The 18,031-nt window shown below is 35.2% G+C and overlaps 3 protein-coding genes across 4 annotated transcripts; 2 read left to right on the top strand and 1 right to left on the bottom strand.

The window, feature by feature from the left end:
* Nucleotides 1–3,223: 3,223 nt before the first annotated feature.
* Nucleotides 3,224–7,830, top strand: LOC100267099 (flagellar radial spoke protein 5). 2 transcript variants are annotated; one of them, XM_002265564.5, is made up of 9 exons: nt 3,224–3,650; nt 4,958–5,042; nt 5,245–5,361; nt 6,234–6,298; nt 6,390–6,478; nt 6,576–6,655; nt 6,745–6,856; nt 7,273–7,392; nt 7,489–7,830. In XM_002265564.5, the coding sequence occupies exons 1-9, from the start codon at nt 3,350–3,352 to the stop codon at nt 7,672–7,674; spliced, it is 1,155 nt and encodes a 384-aa protein (XP_002265600.1). In that variant the 5' UTR covers nt 3,224–3,349; the 3' UTR covers nt 7,675–7,830. The 2 variants fall into 2 exon arrangements, with proteins under 2 accessions (XP_002265600.1, XP_003632286.1); XM_003632238.4 differs by lacking the exon at nt 3,224–3,650 and adding an exon at nt 4,114–4,617.
* A 701-nt stretch (nt 7,831–8,531) lies between these two features.
* Nucleotides 8,532–11,252, bottom strand: LOC100261920 (pentatricopeptide repeat-containing protein At4g13650). The gene has a single exon (XM_002269726.4). The coding sequence runs from the start codon at nt 11,250–11,252 to the stop codon at nt 8,532–8,534; it is 2,721 nt and encodes a 906-aa protein (XP_002269762.4).
* A 614-nt stretch (nt 11,253–11,866) lies between these two features.
* LOC100246564 (uncharacterized) lies at nt 11,867–17,700 on the top strand. Its single transcript, XM_002265705.4, has 7 exons — nt 11,867–12,057; nt 13,330–13,416; nt 15,226–15,375; nt 15,659–15,732; nt 15,830–15,948; nt 16,825–16,908; nt 17,321–17,700. Exons 2-7 carry the CDS (start codon nt 13,410–13,412, stop codon nt 17,412–17,414), a joined length of 528 nt encoding a protein of 175 aa, XP_002265741.1. The 5' UTR covers nt 11,867–12,057; nt 13,330–13,409; the 3' UTR covers nt 17,415–17,700.
* Nucleotides 17,701–18,031: the final 331 nt, after the last annotated feature.

Genomic DNA, 18,031 nt, shown 5'->3' with positions numbered 1-18,031 from the left:
GTTCCAACAGAACACATCAGATGGCTTCAAAAGGCATTAACGGGCTTAGTGTTGGATATGTAATAATTTTTATTATCGTGTTTTGTCTTCCATTAAGGCCCCATGTCTGTATAAGCTCCTCCCTATGTTAGTTCTTTTATGGGTGGGGTGATGGCTTGTTTACCTAATTTTCCCTTTTTTTTTCTTTCTTTTTTTCTTATTCATTCCTGATGCGTCATGTGGGTTCATTCCTATTGTGCCATGTGGGTTATCAAGGTAAATATATTTTTAAAATTTTGATTTATTATTGTATTAAAAAAATTATATTTTTCCTTTTGGTTTTTTTTGTTGTTCTCAATTTTTGTTTTAACTTATTTTTATTTTCTCTATTTTTTTTTGTGGACATTTTACCATGATCTACATAGTATAATAAGAAAAATGCTAAAATATTAAATTAATACTTATTGATTTTTGAATTTGAATCATTGAAATTTTATATTGAAATGTGAATAATTGAACAAACATGTATAAGTATATGGTATGGTTGAATCAAGTTACAGAAGAATTAAATCTTAATAAAATAATGTTGCCAATGAATTTTTTATTTTTTTTTTAATTTTAAAGAAATAATAATTTTGTTAAATACATTGCCTTAAAAATATAGATTTTTAAAGAGTTTTTACAAAATAATTCAATGTGCACTCAAATAGTAATATGATTAAAATTCCAAAATTATCCTTTAACTTTTCTGTCCTCAACAAGCTAACTAAGGCATTTTTATTTATTTTTTAACCTTGACATGGCCCGTCAAGATAACTTCATCATACTTGTCAATTATTTTTAAGCTCGACACTTGGCTAATTAACATACATAAAGCTAAAACCATAATCATTGAGAGTATGCTTTTCACATAAAAATTTTAAAATTTTAAAAATATATAAATAATAAAATAATATGACAATATAATAAAATTTATAAAATAAATAAATATTTTATTTAGTAGAAATATAGAAAATCTTATGTTTTAAATTTCTAAATTTGTTCATTATGTATTTATTTTTATATTAAATTTATTCTCATTAATTATTTATTATAGATTATTATTTATATGTTTAAAATATTCATAAATAATTAAAATCAATAAATATGAAAAGATGAAATACTAAAAAAGAATTGACATTAAAAATATTTTATGAAGCCAACACATTGAAAAAGGCAAAAAGGTAGAGGTATCATGGAGGAGTAAAAAATAAAAATAATAATAATAAATAAATAAAGAGAAAAATTATATGTTATAATTGGTTATCATATTGTCAAAAAAAATTCCCAAAAATAAAAATCCCTTTTGAGACTTTTGTTTTTGGCTTTTCAAGTTCAATGTAACTTAAGGGAAAAAATTTACATTTCCTTGCACTGTAATAGTGATTTTAAAAGACTTAAAAAAATGCTCTCAACACTTTATGTTGGATCACCAACTTGAAAATGTCATGTGAGTAAGTTCCGAGTCAACTCTCCACCTCAGTTGATGACATGGCTTATGTACATGTCACCATCCAACAAAGAAAATCAACATGAATTGGATTAAAAGTAAAACAAAATCAACAAATAAATTAGATTTTGAGATTTAGCCCCAAACCAGTCGTTTTCTTTGTTCTTAGTAAAATAAACCTTAACTCTAAAAACTCATTTTCTTCCTCCTTCATTCACAACCACAACCCATCATCACAACCTTAAACAAGCAATCAAAAATCTAGTATCTCCTCATCTGCCACAACCCATCAACCCCAAACAAACCTCCAAACATGAACCCTTATTTTCTTTCTCCTCACTCACTGTGAGGAAGACAATCTCTTCATTCCCCCACCAAACATCAACCCCAAACAACCGTCCAAATATCAACCCCAAATAAACATTAGCTCCACAAAGAACCCATTTTCTTCTCCTTCATTCACCATCTACAAAGCCATTTATCCACATGGCCTAAAGTGGTGCAAAGAAGATGGTAGAAAAGTTTGCTTCTAGATAGACTATTGGGATTATATGTTGCCTCTTGTTTCTTTCAAGGATGAAAATAGTTTGCATTGTATCAATTGGGATGTCAAAGTGCATGATTTTATAAATTAGGATACCAAGTAGTGGAATTTTCATTCTATTTTGTCATTCCTTCCCTCAAATGCTTTAGCAAATATTAAAGCAATTCATATCCCTTCCTCTCCCATTGAGGATAGGATTTTTTGTGATTTTTCTTAAGATGGTAAGTTTACCCTTAAGTCCAACAACTTGGGAAATGAAAAAGCCTTGCATGCACCCTAGATCCAAAATCTTGTATTGGATTTGGAAATTAAATCTTGCGTCAAAAATAAAGTTTTTCCTATGGTTGGCAATTAGAAACTCAGAAACTTCTTACTTGTGAGTTTCTAATTGCTAGAAGGCTAGAAATTACAAACATGTGTCATCTTTGCAATCAAAATATTAAAAATATAGACCATATTTTAAAATATTGTCCTTTTGTTCAAGAAATTTTAGATCACATTATGTATAATTGTCCTACACCTCTCTATTAAGAAGTAACTTCCTATTTTAGCTTGAAATGGTGTATAAAAACTATAAAATTAACTACAAAATTTTCAATCACTATATGGAAAAAATTATCATTATCTAGTGGAATATATGAATTCATAGAAATAAGGTATTCTTTAAAAAATCCAACTCAAGCAATTTCTTGTTATTGAGAAAGCTACCTTAAACTTCCAAAAAAATCTTTAGGATTATAGGATTCACTCCTATCTTCAAAATGAAATTGTTGAAAAATGGATTCATTGAATTCCTTCAATTAATGGAATATTCAAATTAAATTTTCATGATTTAAGGATAGAAAATAATAAATGAATCAGGATAAATTATTAGAAACTCAAATGGAATTACAAAAACAGTTTCAAATATATATATAAGCAATGCTTCAATAATTATTGCGGAATATACGACTTTGAGAGATAATATGTTTACTACTAAAAATGATGAGTTTTCAAACACAGAGATTGAAAGTGATTGGTACTCAAAATTTCTTAAAGATTTTACAAAGTTTGATTTTTAATATTATTATGATTTAATAGTTTGTTTCGTAATCTCTTTTCATTAAAAAAAAAAATTCCGGTATATATCAAATTTTGTATGTAAATCATTGAAATATTTTTTTTTAAATCCGAATAGTTGAATAGACCATTGTGATACAAATAAATTCGACAATTATTATTAATAACAATTTTATTAAAATTTAAAAGTATGATCGGAAACAATTTTAAATATAGGGCACGACGGCCAAATACACAATGAAGCGTCAAACGCGCCTTATCCTCTCTCCTTCTCTCAAATGGCGGTCACCGTACACCCCGTCTGCTCCCATCTCAGCTCCTTCCATCCCGTCAGGACGCGGCTCACAACCCGCCCCGTGTCACGCAAATTCGGTGCCAACTCCGTTCGCTGCGATGGAAGCATCGAGACCCAGCGAGTTACGGTGAAGAACGGAAACGATTCCCTGGACATATGCCGAGTTCTCAACGGAATGTGGCAGACGAGTGGGGGTTGGGGCAGAATCGACCGGAACGACGCCGTTGAGGCCATGCTCCGCTACGCCGACGCCGGCCTCTCCACCTTCGACATGGCCGACCACTGTACTGCATTGCTCCTTTATACTCTTATTTCAATTTTTTGAATTCCATTTGATTTGATTTGATTTTCTTCGTTTTACATTTCTCTTTGAATGTTGGAGAAGTAATCTGAAAAGTTTAATTTGCAAAATTTTCATTTTTCCCTTGTTTTCACATTAAAAATGTCAATACTGAAATCGAATGAAATTAATAATACAGTGTAATCTTTCGACTTTTGTTCCGAAATGAGCGGAAAAAGAATTAGTAAGGGCTGTCTCTTTCAATCTTGTTTTGGCTTTTATGGATGGGCTTTCTTGAACTTTCTCTCAAAGGGAGAGTTGGTTGAGCACTGGTCTGGAGTGTACCACGTGTCATCTCTTGATTTCACTGCTTGGTTCATTCCAGGCCACATAAAATTTGAAGAGTTTTTGAATTGGTGCCATTTTAATTTTGCATATTTGTATATGTTCATATGGGTATGTATGAAAAATGCCAAGAAACTAGGATACAGTTGCAAAAAATACGCAAAAGTTTGGTGAAATGGAATGGTTCAGAGTGTAGAGCCTGAGAGAGGGGAGCAGATAGGATAAAACTAGTTATGAAGTGGAGAAGGAGATTCGGTTTGTAAGTTGCACAGACATTCCCTTGACCATTCTTTACTGTTTTTGCACATTTTAGTTCTTCCACCAGGAAATGGCAGAGCTCTTAAATTGCTCCTTTAGCCAATTTACATTCAACCCAATTGAGATAAAGACCAAAAGAGGCACTCAAGTACGAAAACTCAGTTCAAGACCTTTTCAGTGTGTGCTAACTGAGGACAACAGAACTGTACTGGTTAAGAATGGGAAAGATTCATTAGATATCTGCCGGATTGTTAATGGGATGTGGCAGACGAGTGGTGGGTGGGGCAGGATTGTTCCAGATGATGCAGTCGATGCCATGCTGCGATACGCTGATGCTGGTTTCACTACTTTTGACATGGCTGATATATGTAAAGCACTTCAAAACAAATATCTTGCCTTCTATTTTGCATGTATGCAGGACCGCATTGACTATGCATGAATTTAAACACTGTGATGTTGGTTGATGATAAATTACAAGTAAATGCACCTGAATCATATACAGTGTTTCTCATGAATGAGAAATCTAGAAGACCTATATTAGGCGGTTTGTTAAATTTTCCAGAGATATTCAAAAGCGTTAGCAAGTGAACTGTTATTGATGATTCTTGGATTCATTTGCATCAAATGTGGATTTATGTACACTGATCCATTGCCTTATGAATTTATGTCTCGGAGTTGGATTTTTACTATTGTCCAATTATGTTACAGATGGACCTGCTGAAGATCTTTATGGCATCTTCATCAACCGAGTCCGTCGAGAGCGCCCACCAGAGTTCGTGGATAAGGTCAGAGGGTGAGTTCCAAATTCATTAACATAATCAGATGTTAGAGTTGAATTTCATGAGCTAGCTACAATTTTGGAGCTGTCTTCCCTGCTACACAGGATACATGAATAACAAATGATATGACCTTTGGATTATTGATATGCGTATAGTGTAGACATTGTGCAGTATGGAAACAAATGTTTTCTTTACCTCTAGTATTTTGTGATGCAGTCTTACTAAATGGGTGCCTCCACCGGTTAAGATGACAAGTAACTTTGTCAGAGAAAGCATCAATGTTTCACGAAAGAGAATGGATGTGGCTGCCTTGGACATGCTTCAGTTTCATTGGTACTATTTTGTTCTCATGCTCTTCTGTTGTATGGTAATTGGATGCATCTAGTGCGGATGCTTCTCTTCTACATGTTATGTGAATGCTTAATATGTTAGTGTTTGACTCACACTCTCATAGGAGATTATTCCACAATTGGTCGGGGTACATAGGAGTATACATACAGCAGTGTTTGTTGAGGACTTTATCTGACTCCATTAATTTCAATAGGAAACAAAATCAATATAAAAGTGAGTGTATAGAGATGTTGGTTGAGGCATATTTTTAGCAATATAATCATGATGATGGAAATATTTTGTCATTGAAATAATGCATAATAAAGGATGAACCAGTAAATCACTTCCCAAAAAAGTAAAAAGAAACGTTGGTTTCCTTCATTGAAGAATTGCATTATCTACTCTCAATGAAATATTAATGTTGACATGCACTAAACTATAGAGTAGTGAGAGTTTTCTGGAACCATCTCCTGGATCTACTTCTGTGCAATAAAAGCCACAACCTTGAATGTTGTTAACCTTGTTGGACCCTTTATAATTAGGTTGATACAGTTTCAAGTTCGATAAATACTTTATCCACTTTTGATTCTTAAACATCTGTACTTTATCTAAAAAGACAACTCCATTTATAATTATTACCATGTCAGGCATGTCCAACATAAGTAGACTCGTATGAAACCCAATTAATCATCTTCATTCTTTCTAGCAACTTTTTAATGAGCTTACATTCTGGAATTTGTTTTTCTACTCAAAAGACGATCAAGATGCTCGTATGTGAAGTCATGTAGATCTATTTGAACCTACCCAAGTGGTACAGAATCCAATTTTTATAATTTTGAAAATCTACTGATCACATTTTTCTGTGCTTGGAACAGGTGGGATTACTCCAATACTGGCTACCTTGATGCTCTGAAACATCTTACAGATCTGAAAGAAGAAGGTTAGTTCTGTTTTTACTAGTGTTCTATGATGATCTCATATATCCCCCCATTCTTTGATTTGATCAAATTACTTCAGCGAGAGGTGTGCAGGTAAAATCAAGACTGTTGCTTTGACAAATTTTGATACAGAAAGATTACAAATAATCCTGGAAAATGAGATTCCAGTAGTTAGCAATCAGGTAAATTTAAATTTTGTTATTATTTTTTATAATTCCTTCCGCACAGCCAATATGCCGTCTATTCTGCTGCTGATGGGTCATAATTGTGATTCATTAGGTACAACATTCAATCGTTGACATGCGCCCCCAACAGAAAATGGCAGAGCTTTGTCAGCTTACGGGAGTTAAACTTATAACGTCTCTCTCTCAACAACTTCTTATTCTTGCTTCCCAGATGCTGCCCTTTCCTGCGTTCTTTCATAAATCTAACAAAGTTGCAATTGCAGGTATGGAACAGTAATGGGTGGCCTGTTATCTGAGAAGTTCCAAGACACCAACATAGCCATTCCCTTTTCTGCCCCTCCATTAAACACTCCTTCCCTCCAGAAGTACAAAAGGGTATATTCTTCTTCAACACAATTATACTGCCTTATTCATTATCTGGAAATTGTTCAGCACCGTGAATAATTCATAGAAAAATTAAGAATATCCCAAGAAGGTTACAAAGTTAGTTCTAAGAACAAACCTAGGAAGAACTTTGACAAAATGTGTAAAATATCAAGAATGGACTTTGTCTGTGGACAAGGAATGTATATTAGGAAAATAGAAGTATATGTTGCCATCCAGGATGCATACATAATAATTAAATATTTCACAATTACTATGGGAGTTCCTCACAATTAAGGATGTTCTATAAAATATTCAAGCACGATGTGATGATGCTTTCCAGATATAGATAATTTTGCATATTTGAATTAAATCATATTATGATTCCCTGAAATTATATTTTATGATTTCTGCAATAAATATGGTAGATGGTTGATGCCTGGGGTGGATGGAGCCTCTTCCAAACTTTGCTTCGAACACTTAAAACTGTAGCTACTAAACATGGGGTCTCAATCCCAACTGTTGCTGTGAAATACGTACTAGATCAGGTAGTCATCTCACCTACTTATTTTAAACCATAATTTTCTGTTGATTTATTGTTTGAACTGCAATTTGAATTTCTGTAATGTTTTGCTAAATTGCAGCCAGCAGTGGCAGGATCAATGGTAGGCGTTAGACTTGGTCTATCAGAGCATATCAATGACTCCAATGCCGTGTTCTCCCTTGTCTTTGATGAAGATGATGTGAACAGCATCCAAGAAGTTTTAAAGAAAGGGAAAGATCTGCTAAGAGTAATTGGTGACTGTGGAGATGAATACAGGCGTGCATGAGACTCATGCTTGTAATGTTCTGGTCATGTTAATATCTGTTTACTAGAAATACAAGAAAATACCACAAACATGTTGTGGCTATAACAAATTTTGGGTCTCTGTTGACTGTTAAAAATTTGTCTCTCTATTACATAGAAACGGACATGTTTTGCCTCATTTTCATTTCACAATCTTTTGTCAATCCTCATGCAGCATGACATCTGCAATATCCAAGTGGGTACACTGCAAAAATAGAGAAAATAAATCTTAAGGAGGGAAAATAAACATTCATGAGATTCAGTCTTAATATGGTATCAAAACTAATGTAGACATGCTCCCCATCAGAGATGGTGTTGAGGCATTAGTCTTAATTCACTTGATATACATCATTGGCCAGAAGACTAATATACAAGTAGTGAGCTTCAAACTTATGATATGTCAACAACCTACTAATGCCATGTTATTAGGTAAGAAGTTTATTTAGATTACAACTCTAAATGGTGGTTGAGCAATGTATATAAAGCTAAATTGATTGTAGCTTCAACATCACAAACCGCTTTCCTCTTTACAAGGTTTGTTGTATTTCTTTGAGGAGGTGGCTCATCTTCTTTCATGTGCTCCTTCATTGTTTTTAAATCCTTGCCTCAGGTAAAGTAATCCCAAAATGACTAGAATTCACAATATAGGCTATATAGCATTTTGAGTTTTCTATTGAAGGGGGGAACAAATCAATTTTTACACAAGCTTCTTAGTATGTTATTCAATGATATCAACAACAGTACATTTTCTTATATATATGGTACACGGTGAGACTATAAACAATATGATCACAAAAGAATGACAATCCATATTTACAGTTATATCCACTTCCTGATCTGCTACCAAGTATCTCTGCAGCTGCACTTCCCATCTCTGAAATGGTGAAAACTGTAAGGGTCCTTGACAACCAGTTCACGTTCTAGAAAGGTTGACATGAACTTGCAAGCAGAATGGCAATCTCCACACATGCGAACATTCTTAACTACCCGTACAGGCATTCCATGGGGTAACGAAATGAGGCCAAACGCCAAAGCCTTCATCTCAGTGTGATGAAGACCCACTCCATCATATTCTTCCTCTTCAGCATTATGAAGCAAATGGTTTTTATCTGCCACATATCCCAATTCCTCCATTTTGCCTTCTATTTCTGCTAATTTGGCGGAGACTTCTTTTGCTGGATTTTCGTCCGAGGCAAACTCATAGATTCTGTTTCTTATTTCTATCCAGCTAGAACTTGCTCTCATGGATTTAGTTTTTGTTTTTAGCTTTAATGCATTGTCCCACTCGCCTAATGTTAAAAGAACCTGCTCGAGCAGTAGATTGGCAGAGAAGTCACTTGGTTCCAGCTCTAAAAGCTTCTCAGCAGCGTATTGTGCCACCTTCATATTTCCATGAATACGGGAGGATGAGAGAAGTGTTCTCCAAATTAAAGGTCCTAATTTAAACGTGGGAACTCCATTGATGAAGTCCAGAACTTCTTCAAACATTCCAGCTCGCCCAAGAACTTCAACCATGCAGGAATAATGTTCTTCTAAAGGCTCAATCCCATAGACCTCTTTCATTGAGAAAAACAATCGGAATGCTTCATCTACAAGACCCATTTGTGCACAGGCATTCAGGACTGAGCGGAATGTACTTTGATCAGCTGGTTTATTCTTCCATCTCATCTGTGAGATTAGATTGAGAGCTTCTGATGGATGGCCATGCTCAACTCTTGCAGAAAGAATTGATGTCCAAGAGCAAGTGTCCTTCTCAGGCATCAAGTTAAATGCCTGAACTGCCTCATCAAATTTTCCACACGCTGAATACATTTGAATGAGAGAATTGCTGATTGTCGGGTGTGAGATGAGACCCCTTTTAGTCATATAGGCATGTGCTTGTGTTCCCACGTTCAGAAGCACTGGACTTGAGCAGGAAGCAAATATATCACAAGCAGAGACTGGGTCAAGATTTCCATGAGACACTTGAATTCTCCAGAGGAGTTTGTGAATAATTTCATAGTCTTCAGCCCCAAGGCAGGCTCGAATCAAGAAATTCCAAGAGATCTCAGAATCTGGAATCATAGAACAGAGCTTGAGAGCTTGTTTATGCTGCCACAGTTCTGAGTAAAGGTTAATGAGAGTGTTAACAACAGAAAAATTTGATTCATAACCAGATCTCAATATCTTGCAGTGGAGTTCCTTTCCCTTTCTGAGATTCTCCAGAGCTAGACAAGCTAGAATAACAGAAGTAAAAGTGAATTCGTTAGCTTTGATACCATCAAACTGCATTTTTCGGAAAAGTTTCAGTGCTTCTGCAAAGCATCCATTCCAAGAATGCCCGGAAATGAGGGCAGACCAAGGAGCTGTATCTGGTTGTTCTACTCTTGTAAATACTCTTTTAGCCGCTTCCCAGATACCACATTTGGAGTACATGTCAATCAGTGAGCTCAAAACATATGAATCAGACTTCAAATCTAGTTTTATTATCAGAGAGTGGAACATTTTTCCACTTTCAAGACTAGATTCCAAAGAGCACCACTTTAACAAGCTTGTCATAATAAATTCATCATATCCCCCCCCTTCTAAGTAGTTAAGTAGCTTCAAAGGAACCTCAACTCTTGGATACAAACTCTCATGATCAATGCACCCAATGTACATATCTAAAAGAGAACTGACTACATAACGGTTTGTTTCTATGCCAGCTCTTAGGATATATCCATGAATCTCTTTGCCATGATCCAGATGACCTAGACCACTAACAGCCTTCAGAATACTTAACAAACTGAAATCATCACATTGGGAAACTTCCTCCATCAAAATTTGGAAAATCCTAAGAGCTTCAAGGTAATGGAAGTTATGAACATAACCATTGATGAATGTATTCCAAGAAACCAAATTTTTCTCAGACATGTGACTGAAAACTCGTCTCATTCCCTCCAAATCCCCACACTTTGCGTAAAAATCCATCAGACTGTTCTCCAAATACAAACAAGAATCAAAACCCATCTTGATTATGTAGCAATGAGCTTGGGTTCCAAAATCCCAGCATTCCAAATTTGTGCACGCCCCAAGAACCATTGAAAAAGCAAAAGCATCTGGCTCAATGCCGCCTGAAACCATATCACAAAAAATCCTCAATCCTTCTTCCTCAAGCCCATTCTTCACATACCCACTTAGTATCGAACTCCATCCCACCAAATCTGGCTTATCAATTCCACCAAAAACAACCGCAGCATCCTCAAGAGCACCGCAGCTCCCATACATACTCACCAACGCATTCTCCACAAACGAGTCAACTACACTGCTCTGTTTCACAACAAGCCCATGAACTCCACGCCCATAACTCAAACACTCTACCATACCACAAGCCCGCAACACAACTGCAAAAACAAAAGAATCCGGCCGCAACAACCCACCTCCCGAACCACACAACATGTCCCAAAACATCATCAACACTTCAGAAGCAGGTCCATGCCGAGCATACCCGGACATGACTATGGTCCAAGAAACAAGACTCCTCTCAGGCATTTCATCAAACAGCTTACGTGCTTCTTGCATGGCTCCAGCATTGACGTACATCCGAAGGTAGAGATTGAATAATCTAGTACGAGCATGGATTTCATTTTGAGGGATTGGTTTCAACTTTGTTTGAGCAATGTGATTGGATTGGAGTTGGAGAAGTGTTTGGGAGTGGAGGTTGTGAAGTGAGGGTGGTAGCAAAAAAGGGGTAGTGGGACATGTGAGGAGTGATTGCATGGGTTTATCTCACAATTTGTAGAAGAAACGCAATGGAAGTAACAGAAGAAAAGGGTTGTAGCAGAGCAGGGTGTGTGTTGTAGTTGGAAAGTGGAGAGGAAGAAGTTGAGAATGGGAATTGGCAGTGAGGCCACATTGTGGAATGAGTGGTTCTCTTTGTGATTGGATTGTTGTGTCTCTCTCCTCTGCTTGTCTTCTTCTGTTTTATGTACTTCTTCTTCTATAATAAAATTTAAATTCTATAAATTTATATTTTAAATAATTTAAATATTAAATTGATTGTCTAATTTTTTTTTTGTTATTTGAAAAATAATAATAACTAAAAAAATTTAAAAAGCAAAATAAAATCAGTTATTATTATTATTTTTTAAAATTAATTATTTAATTTTTTTACTATTATAAAATCAATTATGGAAAAAGAAATTAAATTTCATCTCCTTTGCTAATTTTCTATTAAAAAATGAAAAAGAAAAAAAAGGGGGAAAATATAAAATGAAAAAAAATATATTGGGGAGAAGAGGGAAGAGTGGAGGATCATAGCCGGAGTTCTCGTCGGAGGAACGAGAAGACGCTGAAGCTACCTACGCCGGAGTCAGCCGCCTCCGAAGTCCACTGGCAGTAACTAAGTGTTAGGGTTCTTTGTGTTTTCTCCTCTTGTTATACTTTCCACGGGCTCTTCTGGTTAAAGGACAATTTTTTTTTTTTTTTGGTTTAATCTAGCCGCAACGACAAAAACACATCGGAGGATTAGGCCTCAGGCACTGACGCGTTGAAGGCGCATTGGAAGCGCCTTCAGTCACAGTTTCAGCTTGTGTATATATAAAATTCAAACTGCAAAAATGCCTTCTCTTTTTCATGCATTTTCTCAGGAATCAAACAGAGAGTTAATATCAAATGTATACAACTGTGGATTCTCCGGACATTTTACTGTGGTGTTGAATTGTCTATTTGGATTGTTATATCTGCTTTTTGTTAGCTAGAATTCCTTACAGCTTCTTTTTGTTTAAAATGTGGTTTTAGAGAAGTGCATGCCATATGTTCGACAAAATACCGCAATAACACACTGTTGAATATGAGCTCGTAGGTTGATTGATCTTTAAATATTTCATCATATTTAATGTTGAGTAGGATCAAATTTATTCTGGTGTTGAACATATTTTAGATATGAACTGATTGTGTTTTGTCAGTAATCTTGTTTGGAATATCAGTTGAATGCATTGAAGGAACGAAAACATATTAAAAAGAAATAAAATTAATAATTTGATGTTATCATTAAGAGGCCTTCTAGAATCATCTATTGAGTATTCACCATATATAAGAATCTATCTGGGGCATTTCTATACATTTTAGACAAGTATTTAGCAATCTCAATCACCTTAAGCTAGAAAGGTTCACCAGTTTGGACATATGTTTCCTAATTTCTTTTCATGTACGTACTAACTCCTTGACAATAAACCTGTTATATGATCAGCTTTAGCAAACCTCTTAAAAGTTTAAGATACTATAAGAGGAAGAAATGTCTTCCTTCACTAGTCTAGGGCTTGGGTTCTTGTACAATTGTATGGTTCCTGCAATTAGCCCATGACTAGGATGTAGCAACCCATTTGCTAAAGAAACTGATAGAAAAGTGATCACAATGGCAACAAAATTAAATTCGGTTTGTTTATGTTAGTGTCCTCTTGATATTCTGGGTTTTGAAATGCTTTGTAGTTGTATGTGGATGCCCACAGGAATGGTGGGCTCCTATTTATTCTATAATTTTGTTTTCTTATTATCATATGGAAAAGGCCAATTTTGTTGAAATTGTTAATTGCTACAAAATCATTTGAGTTCCTAACTGCTACTATTACCATTCTTTTCTTTTTTCTTTCTTATTCTTCTTTCTCTTTGTGGTTATCAGGTTTCGGCTTTCTCCGTGTAGTTCTTATTGAATACTTGGTTTGATATTGGACGGTTAATCGCAAAAATAAGAAAGCAATCATGGATGGTATGTGAAGCTTATACCTTTCTATATCTTTGATGTCTTCATTAGCCATAGCTTTTAATTTTATTTTTTTCAATGAATTAGTTTTTTATATGCTCTACTTGTTTTGCTTCTTAGATACAAGGAAAGTTAGCTATCCTTCAGCCCCCAAGAAAAAGAATAAATCAGAAGCCAAATATCAAGTAGAAACTCTAAGAGGCCTACTAGAGCTGGAATCATTTAAGGGGAAGCAAGTTCTCTAAGGATAGGTCTAATAAGAAAGTTCCTTGCTTGGCAAATCGAACTGCAACTTGGATGGTTAAGTGAGGTTTCCATTAGAATGAGCATCCCAACTCCCTAGAAAGATCCAGAACCCTAAAATCCATGCATCCCATCTCCAAGAAACCTTTTTTCCTTTGAGATCCCCCAAGAGATAACAATAGATGAATATCCTCCACTCAATGGCCATTCATCCCCAAAGCCTTTGCCTGAGACAAGTCTGAACCTCTATAACCAAACCTAGAATTGGCAGGCTTTGAGAATCCTCTTCTTAACTCACTACCATTGTGATGTTTGATAACTCGCTCAATCCTCATTTAACTGGATTGCTTGTTGAGTATCTGTCAAAGTTGATGTTTTAAATTCCCAAAGGAAAGAGGCTTCCATGCTGCTGGAGGCCCAACTTTTCCTGTTGCCTCTGCAAACCTATTTCCAATGTGGCAAAATCATGCTAATAAAACTGTCACTAAACAAACAGGAAACTACTCCTGAAGAAAAATAAGGTAGTGAGCTATTATTCTTTTTGGGCCTCTTGCATTGATGATTTTAAAGTCATTCTTCTTGATGTTATTCAAATCAACTTTCATTTGGTGAGTAGACTGAAAGAGTTGGATTAACAATGAGAGAAGCTTAGCCTTAGTTTGAGAAAATGATATTTTTGTACATTCTTTTGTGGTCTATCCCATTTTGTATAGATCTCCTTGTATAGTGAAAGAGTTCATTCTGTCTTGATTAGTTTTTTGAATTTGTGGGGAGGACTCCTCATCCTTCTCTTGAACTCTTGTTTCATGATTAATGCATCTCTTTGTTATGATTAAAAGAACAGAAAAAAAGAAAAAAAACGAAGGTAGTGATCGTATTCTCATAGGGATCTCAAGGACCTTCTCTTTGCTTAAAAAAATCTTGGCATTCTCCTAACCAAATAACCATCAAATTAAGCTTGATTCTCTATGACTCACTTTTACTTCTCACACTATTCTTAAAATGTCTAAAAGCAATTGTAAGTTTGATATATAGATTATTAGCCTATTACTTAATAATTTAAACTTTTAGGTTAAATTAGTAGCTTCACAAGAGTTATCATTCCTAAAAGTCTCGAGTTTGAGGCTTTCCTTCTATTTGTTCCCCATTTATTTATCTATGGTTCATTGTTTCCATAATTTGTCTTTCCATGTGTGAGTTGGTAGCTCAAGTGACTGAGGATGCTAGCTCGATATAAATTATTGACCTATTACCTAGTAATCTAAGCTTTTCAGTCAAATTGATAGCTTAATAGTTATTATCTTTTTGATCTCTAGCTCTCCTTTTTTTTTTTTTCCTCTTTTGGAAAAACTCTACCTCCTTCTCTTGTGATTGAGAGATAGGGATAATTGTTTTGCACTCTCCTCTAATACTCTCTATATTCTACTCTCTTTTTTTTTCTTTCTAAATTTAGTTTTTTAGAAAAACGAAGGGGAAAAAATCATTTAAAGAAGTGTAGAAGAGGTTGCATTATCTTTGTATTAACTAATGAGCTGTGTCTCACAAGTTTATTATTATCTTTGGGCAATTTAGTTGATTCGGAGCCGACGATGGAGGAAACTATTTTGGTTGGTGAGGATCTAATGATGGGACCACCATCACCTCTCATCCCTCCAGAAATAGCCTCTCATGTGCTTGAAGGTGTAGATTTGTGTGATGGGATCTTGAGGAACCTATTTTTGTGTAAGTCCTTTTTCTGTTTCATTTTTTTGGGATTATGCTTGGTTTATAGTTGTTCTATTTATATAACTTTGGAAACAAGATGCTAAAAAGTAGTCTTAAAGCCATGGTGGCTTAAGATTTTAATGAGTAGAAAAAGGGATCCTTGTTAGTTAGGCTCTATCTGTGCTGTATACCATGCAAAATAACATGGCAAGCTGGGTCCTTGTGTTGGATGCACCTGAGTTTTACTTATAATATTATTAGTTGAAAAGACTATCATAATGATTCTAGCATCATTTTGTAGGTTTGCAAATCAATGATATTGAACCATTCTGCCAAGATGAGATTGTTTTGTATCGGCAGTGTGCTGAAAAAAGGGTGAGATTATTGTTGTTTTGCTTTTCAGCTTGTTTTATTATTTTCAAGTTTTATTTCACTGCACTGTCTCATGCATTTTTCTGAAACTGACTTGCAGGATAAGGAATTAAGGAAACGACTTCAAGATAGTGAGCACAAATTGGGGTTGTCAATGCCTTTAGATGAAGCAAATGAAAGAGCTGCTCAGCTTGAATCAGAAGTCACATCATTGGAGAGGTATTTTGTGAAAGCATGCAACTTAAATATTTATTGGCTGGTAAAATCATTAAATAACTGGCATAATCACAAGATCGCGTTGAACGCTAGAGACACTGTTTAATTTTTTATTCTCTCCTATGCTAAAATTGACTCCATAGGATGATTGCTAGTGATTTGTTACAATATTCTTCCGATTTGGCAAATTCATCCTGAAAATTTCCTTTGTTTGACTCCTTGAGTTCAAAAGGGAATAGCTTTTATTTACATGTTCAGTGAGATTATACTCTGTCATAGATGAGGTAATTTTAATCATTAATGCCATGTATTATTTTTTTTCAATGTGCCAAACCTTGTTTGCAAACAAGGTCACAATGGAAAGGTATCCCAAATGTATCTACTATTTAGATACGTGGTCATGCAGTAGCACTCTATTGTCATTTGAATTTTGAATGCCTAACAGTCATCCAAACTATTGGTGGTCATCCACATGAATCCTTTTCGTCATTGTGGACTACTTAGAGCAACATAGAACCCATCTGGATTTGTACTGGAGTGTTTGACCACAGATCCTTCACTAGCTATTAACCTAACATAATTCACCTTTCTCTGGGTTTGGAGCCAGATGTGTGAATGGATAAAGCCCTACATTGAACACAAGCTGATACCGTACCATTTATATATATTATCATTGTATAATTTATATTACAGGACTATTGAGTAACAATATCATGGTCACCTGTCATACAGGTGGCAGATTTTATTATCCTCGCTTGTGTTTTATTCTTGCCAGAAACTTTGCTTCTCGTTTTTTTAGTGTACCGTCATATGATGTAGAATTTACTTAATCAACTCCACCAATCAGAATCTCATTTGCTATTAATCCTATAATTTTAGGCGCATGATTCTTGCAAGTGGTGTTGAAGGCATGGAAGGGTTTCGCCAGAGATGGAGCTTGCACGGTCGCCTTACAGATACAAAGTAATGTTTTACACACCCCTTACACTTTCATGGAGCAGGAATGGAAACATTTTTATATTGCTTCCTATGTCTTCAAGGTGGTAGTTGGTGCAATTGAAAATCCACTTCCTCGCTTTGTTTGAATAAATTGAGAGAAAAAGTAAAATAAAATCACCTGCACTGTGGATTTGCACTGGTGGATACATTTGCCATTAGCAAATGGGTAGCAGTGTAGATGAAGTGATTGTAGTTGGAATTCACCTTGGCATACAATGAGGAAACGGCACTAGCCCACAGGGCTTACCTTATGAAATAGCATTAATAAATATTGACACTAAATGTTTCTTATATTTCATGTGCTATCTCATCTATCCCTCATTTTTACCATTCATATGTAGAAGGGAACTGATAATCTGTATATGAATTTATGCAGGAGAAGGTTGGAGTCCTTGAAGGAGGGAATGGAGAAGAGGAAAAAGGACGAGCCAGCCACAGGTCCAACCACCAAAAAATGGTTCTTCTGGTGAATATTTTTTTTTGTGCTGCAATTTGATTGAGTTGCTATTGGGCGGGCTCGAGCTGTAGCCTGCAATAAAGAATACAGGCACTTGCCGTAATGAACACAGTTGGTCTCAAGAGTTAGTAGTGTTATGATTGGCTTAACCTTCATGTCCCTCCTAGTTTTCTTTGAATATCTACATGTTTTAGGCATGATATTTTTTTATTGTATGCTTCTGCCTCCTAACAGAAAGAGAAGGCATGATATTTTCATTGTGGATTTCTGCCTTTTAATAGAAAGAACACCTTTGTATACTGTGGTTTTCTTTTGTTCCTTTCATTGAAATAGCCCAGATGCTTTTCAATTCTGATGCTCATAACATATAGGCTCCATCTTGAATTCCCCAAATTATTTGGCTGTTACTTTCTGAAGATCGTTTCATCTTATGCGGTTCTTCTGGAAACAATTTTGGTAGCAAAAGATGAAGCCTTGAATAGTAATGTTTCTTTGAGACAATAGCACCCATTAGAGATTCATGCCTTTTTTATTATCTTACACTGATTTATCATGATCAATTGTGGTGAATTGAAATCAAATTTCAATGTTTCTTTCATCTCATAAAAAAAGTATAAAATTATTATTTTA

The sequence above is a fragment of the Vitis vinifera genome, chromosome 6 (assembly GCF_030704535.1).
Source record: "Vitis vinifera cultivar Pinot Noir 40024 chromosome 6, ASM3070453v1".
NCBI classification, from domain to species: Eukaryota; Viridiplantae; Streptophyta; class Magnoliopsida; order Vitales; family Vitaceae; genus Vitis; species Vitis vinifera.
Note: the sequence above shows the minus strand (reverse complement) of the source record. Positions and strands in the feature narration are given on the sequence as shown.

What these genes read in the sequence shown, in the direction of transcription:
- LOC100267099 (XM_002265564.5), top strand. Translation starts at nt 3,350, where the DNA reads ATGGCGGTCACCGTACACCCCGTCTGCTCCCATCTCAGCTCCTTCCAT. An exon ending in CTTCGACATGGCCGACCACT is followed by an intron (nt 3,651 to 4,957) that starts GTACTGCATTGC and finishes ATTATGTTACAG; the next exon opens with ATGGACCTGCTGAAGATCTT. An exon ending in TTCGTGGATAAGGTCAGAGG is followed by an intron (nt 5,043 to 5,244) that starts GTGAGTTCCAAA and finishes TTTGTGATGCAG; the next exon opens with TCTTACTAAATGGGTGCCTC.
- LOC100261920 (XM_002269726.4), bottom strand. Translation starts at nt 11,252, where the DNA reads ATGTACGTCAATGCTGGAGCCATGCAAGAAGCACGTAAGCTGTTTGAT.
- LOC100246564 (XM_002265705.4), top strand. An exon ending in GAAGTCACATCATTGGAGAG is followed by an intron (nt 15,949 to 16,824) that starts GTATTTTGTGAA and finishes CTATAATTTTAG; the next exon opens with GCGCATGATTCTTGCAAGTG. An exon ending in GGTCGCCTTACAGATACAAA is followed by an intron (nt 16,909 to 17,320) that starts GTAATGTTTTAC and finishes GAATTTATGCAG; the next exon opens with GAGAAGGTTGGAGTCCTTGA.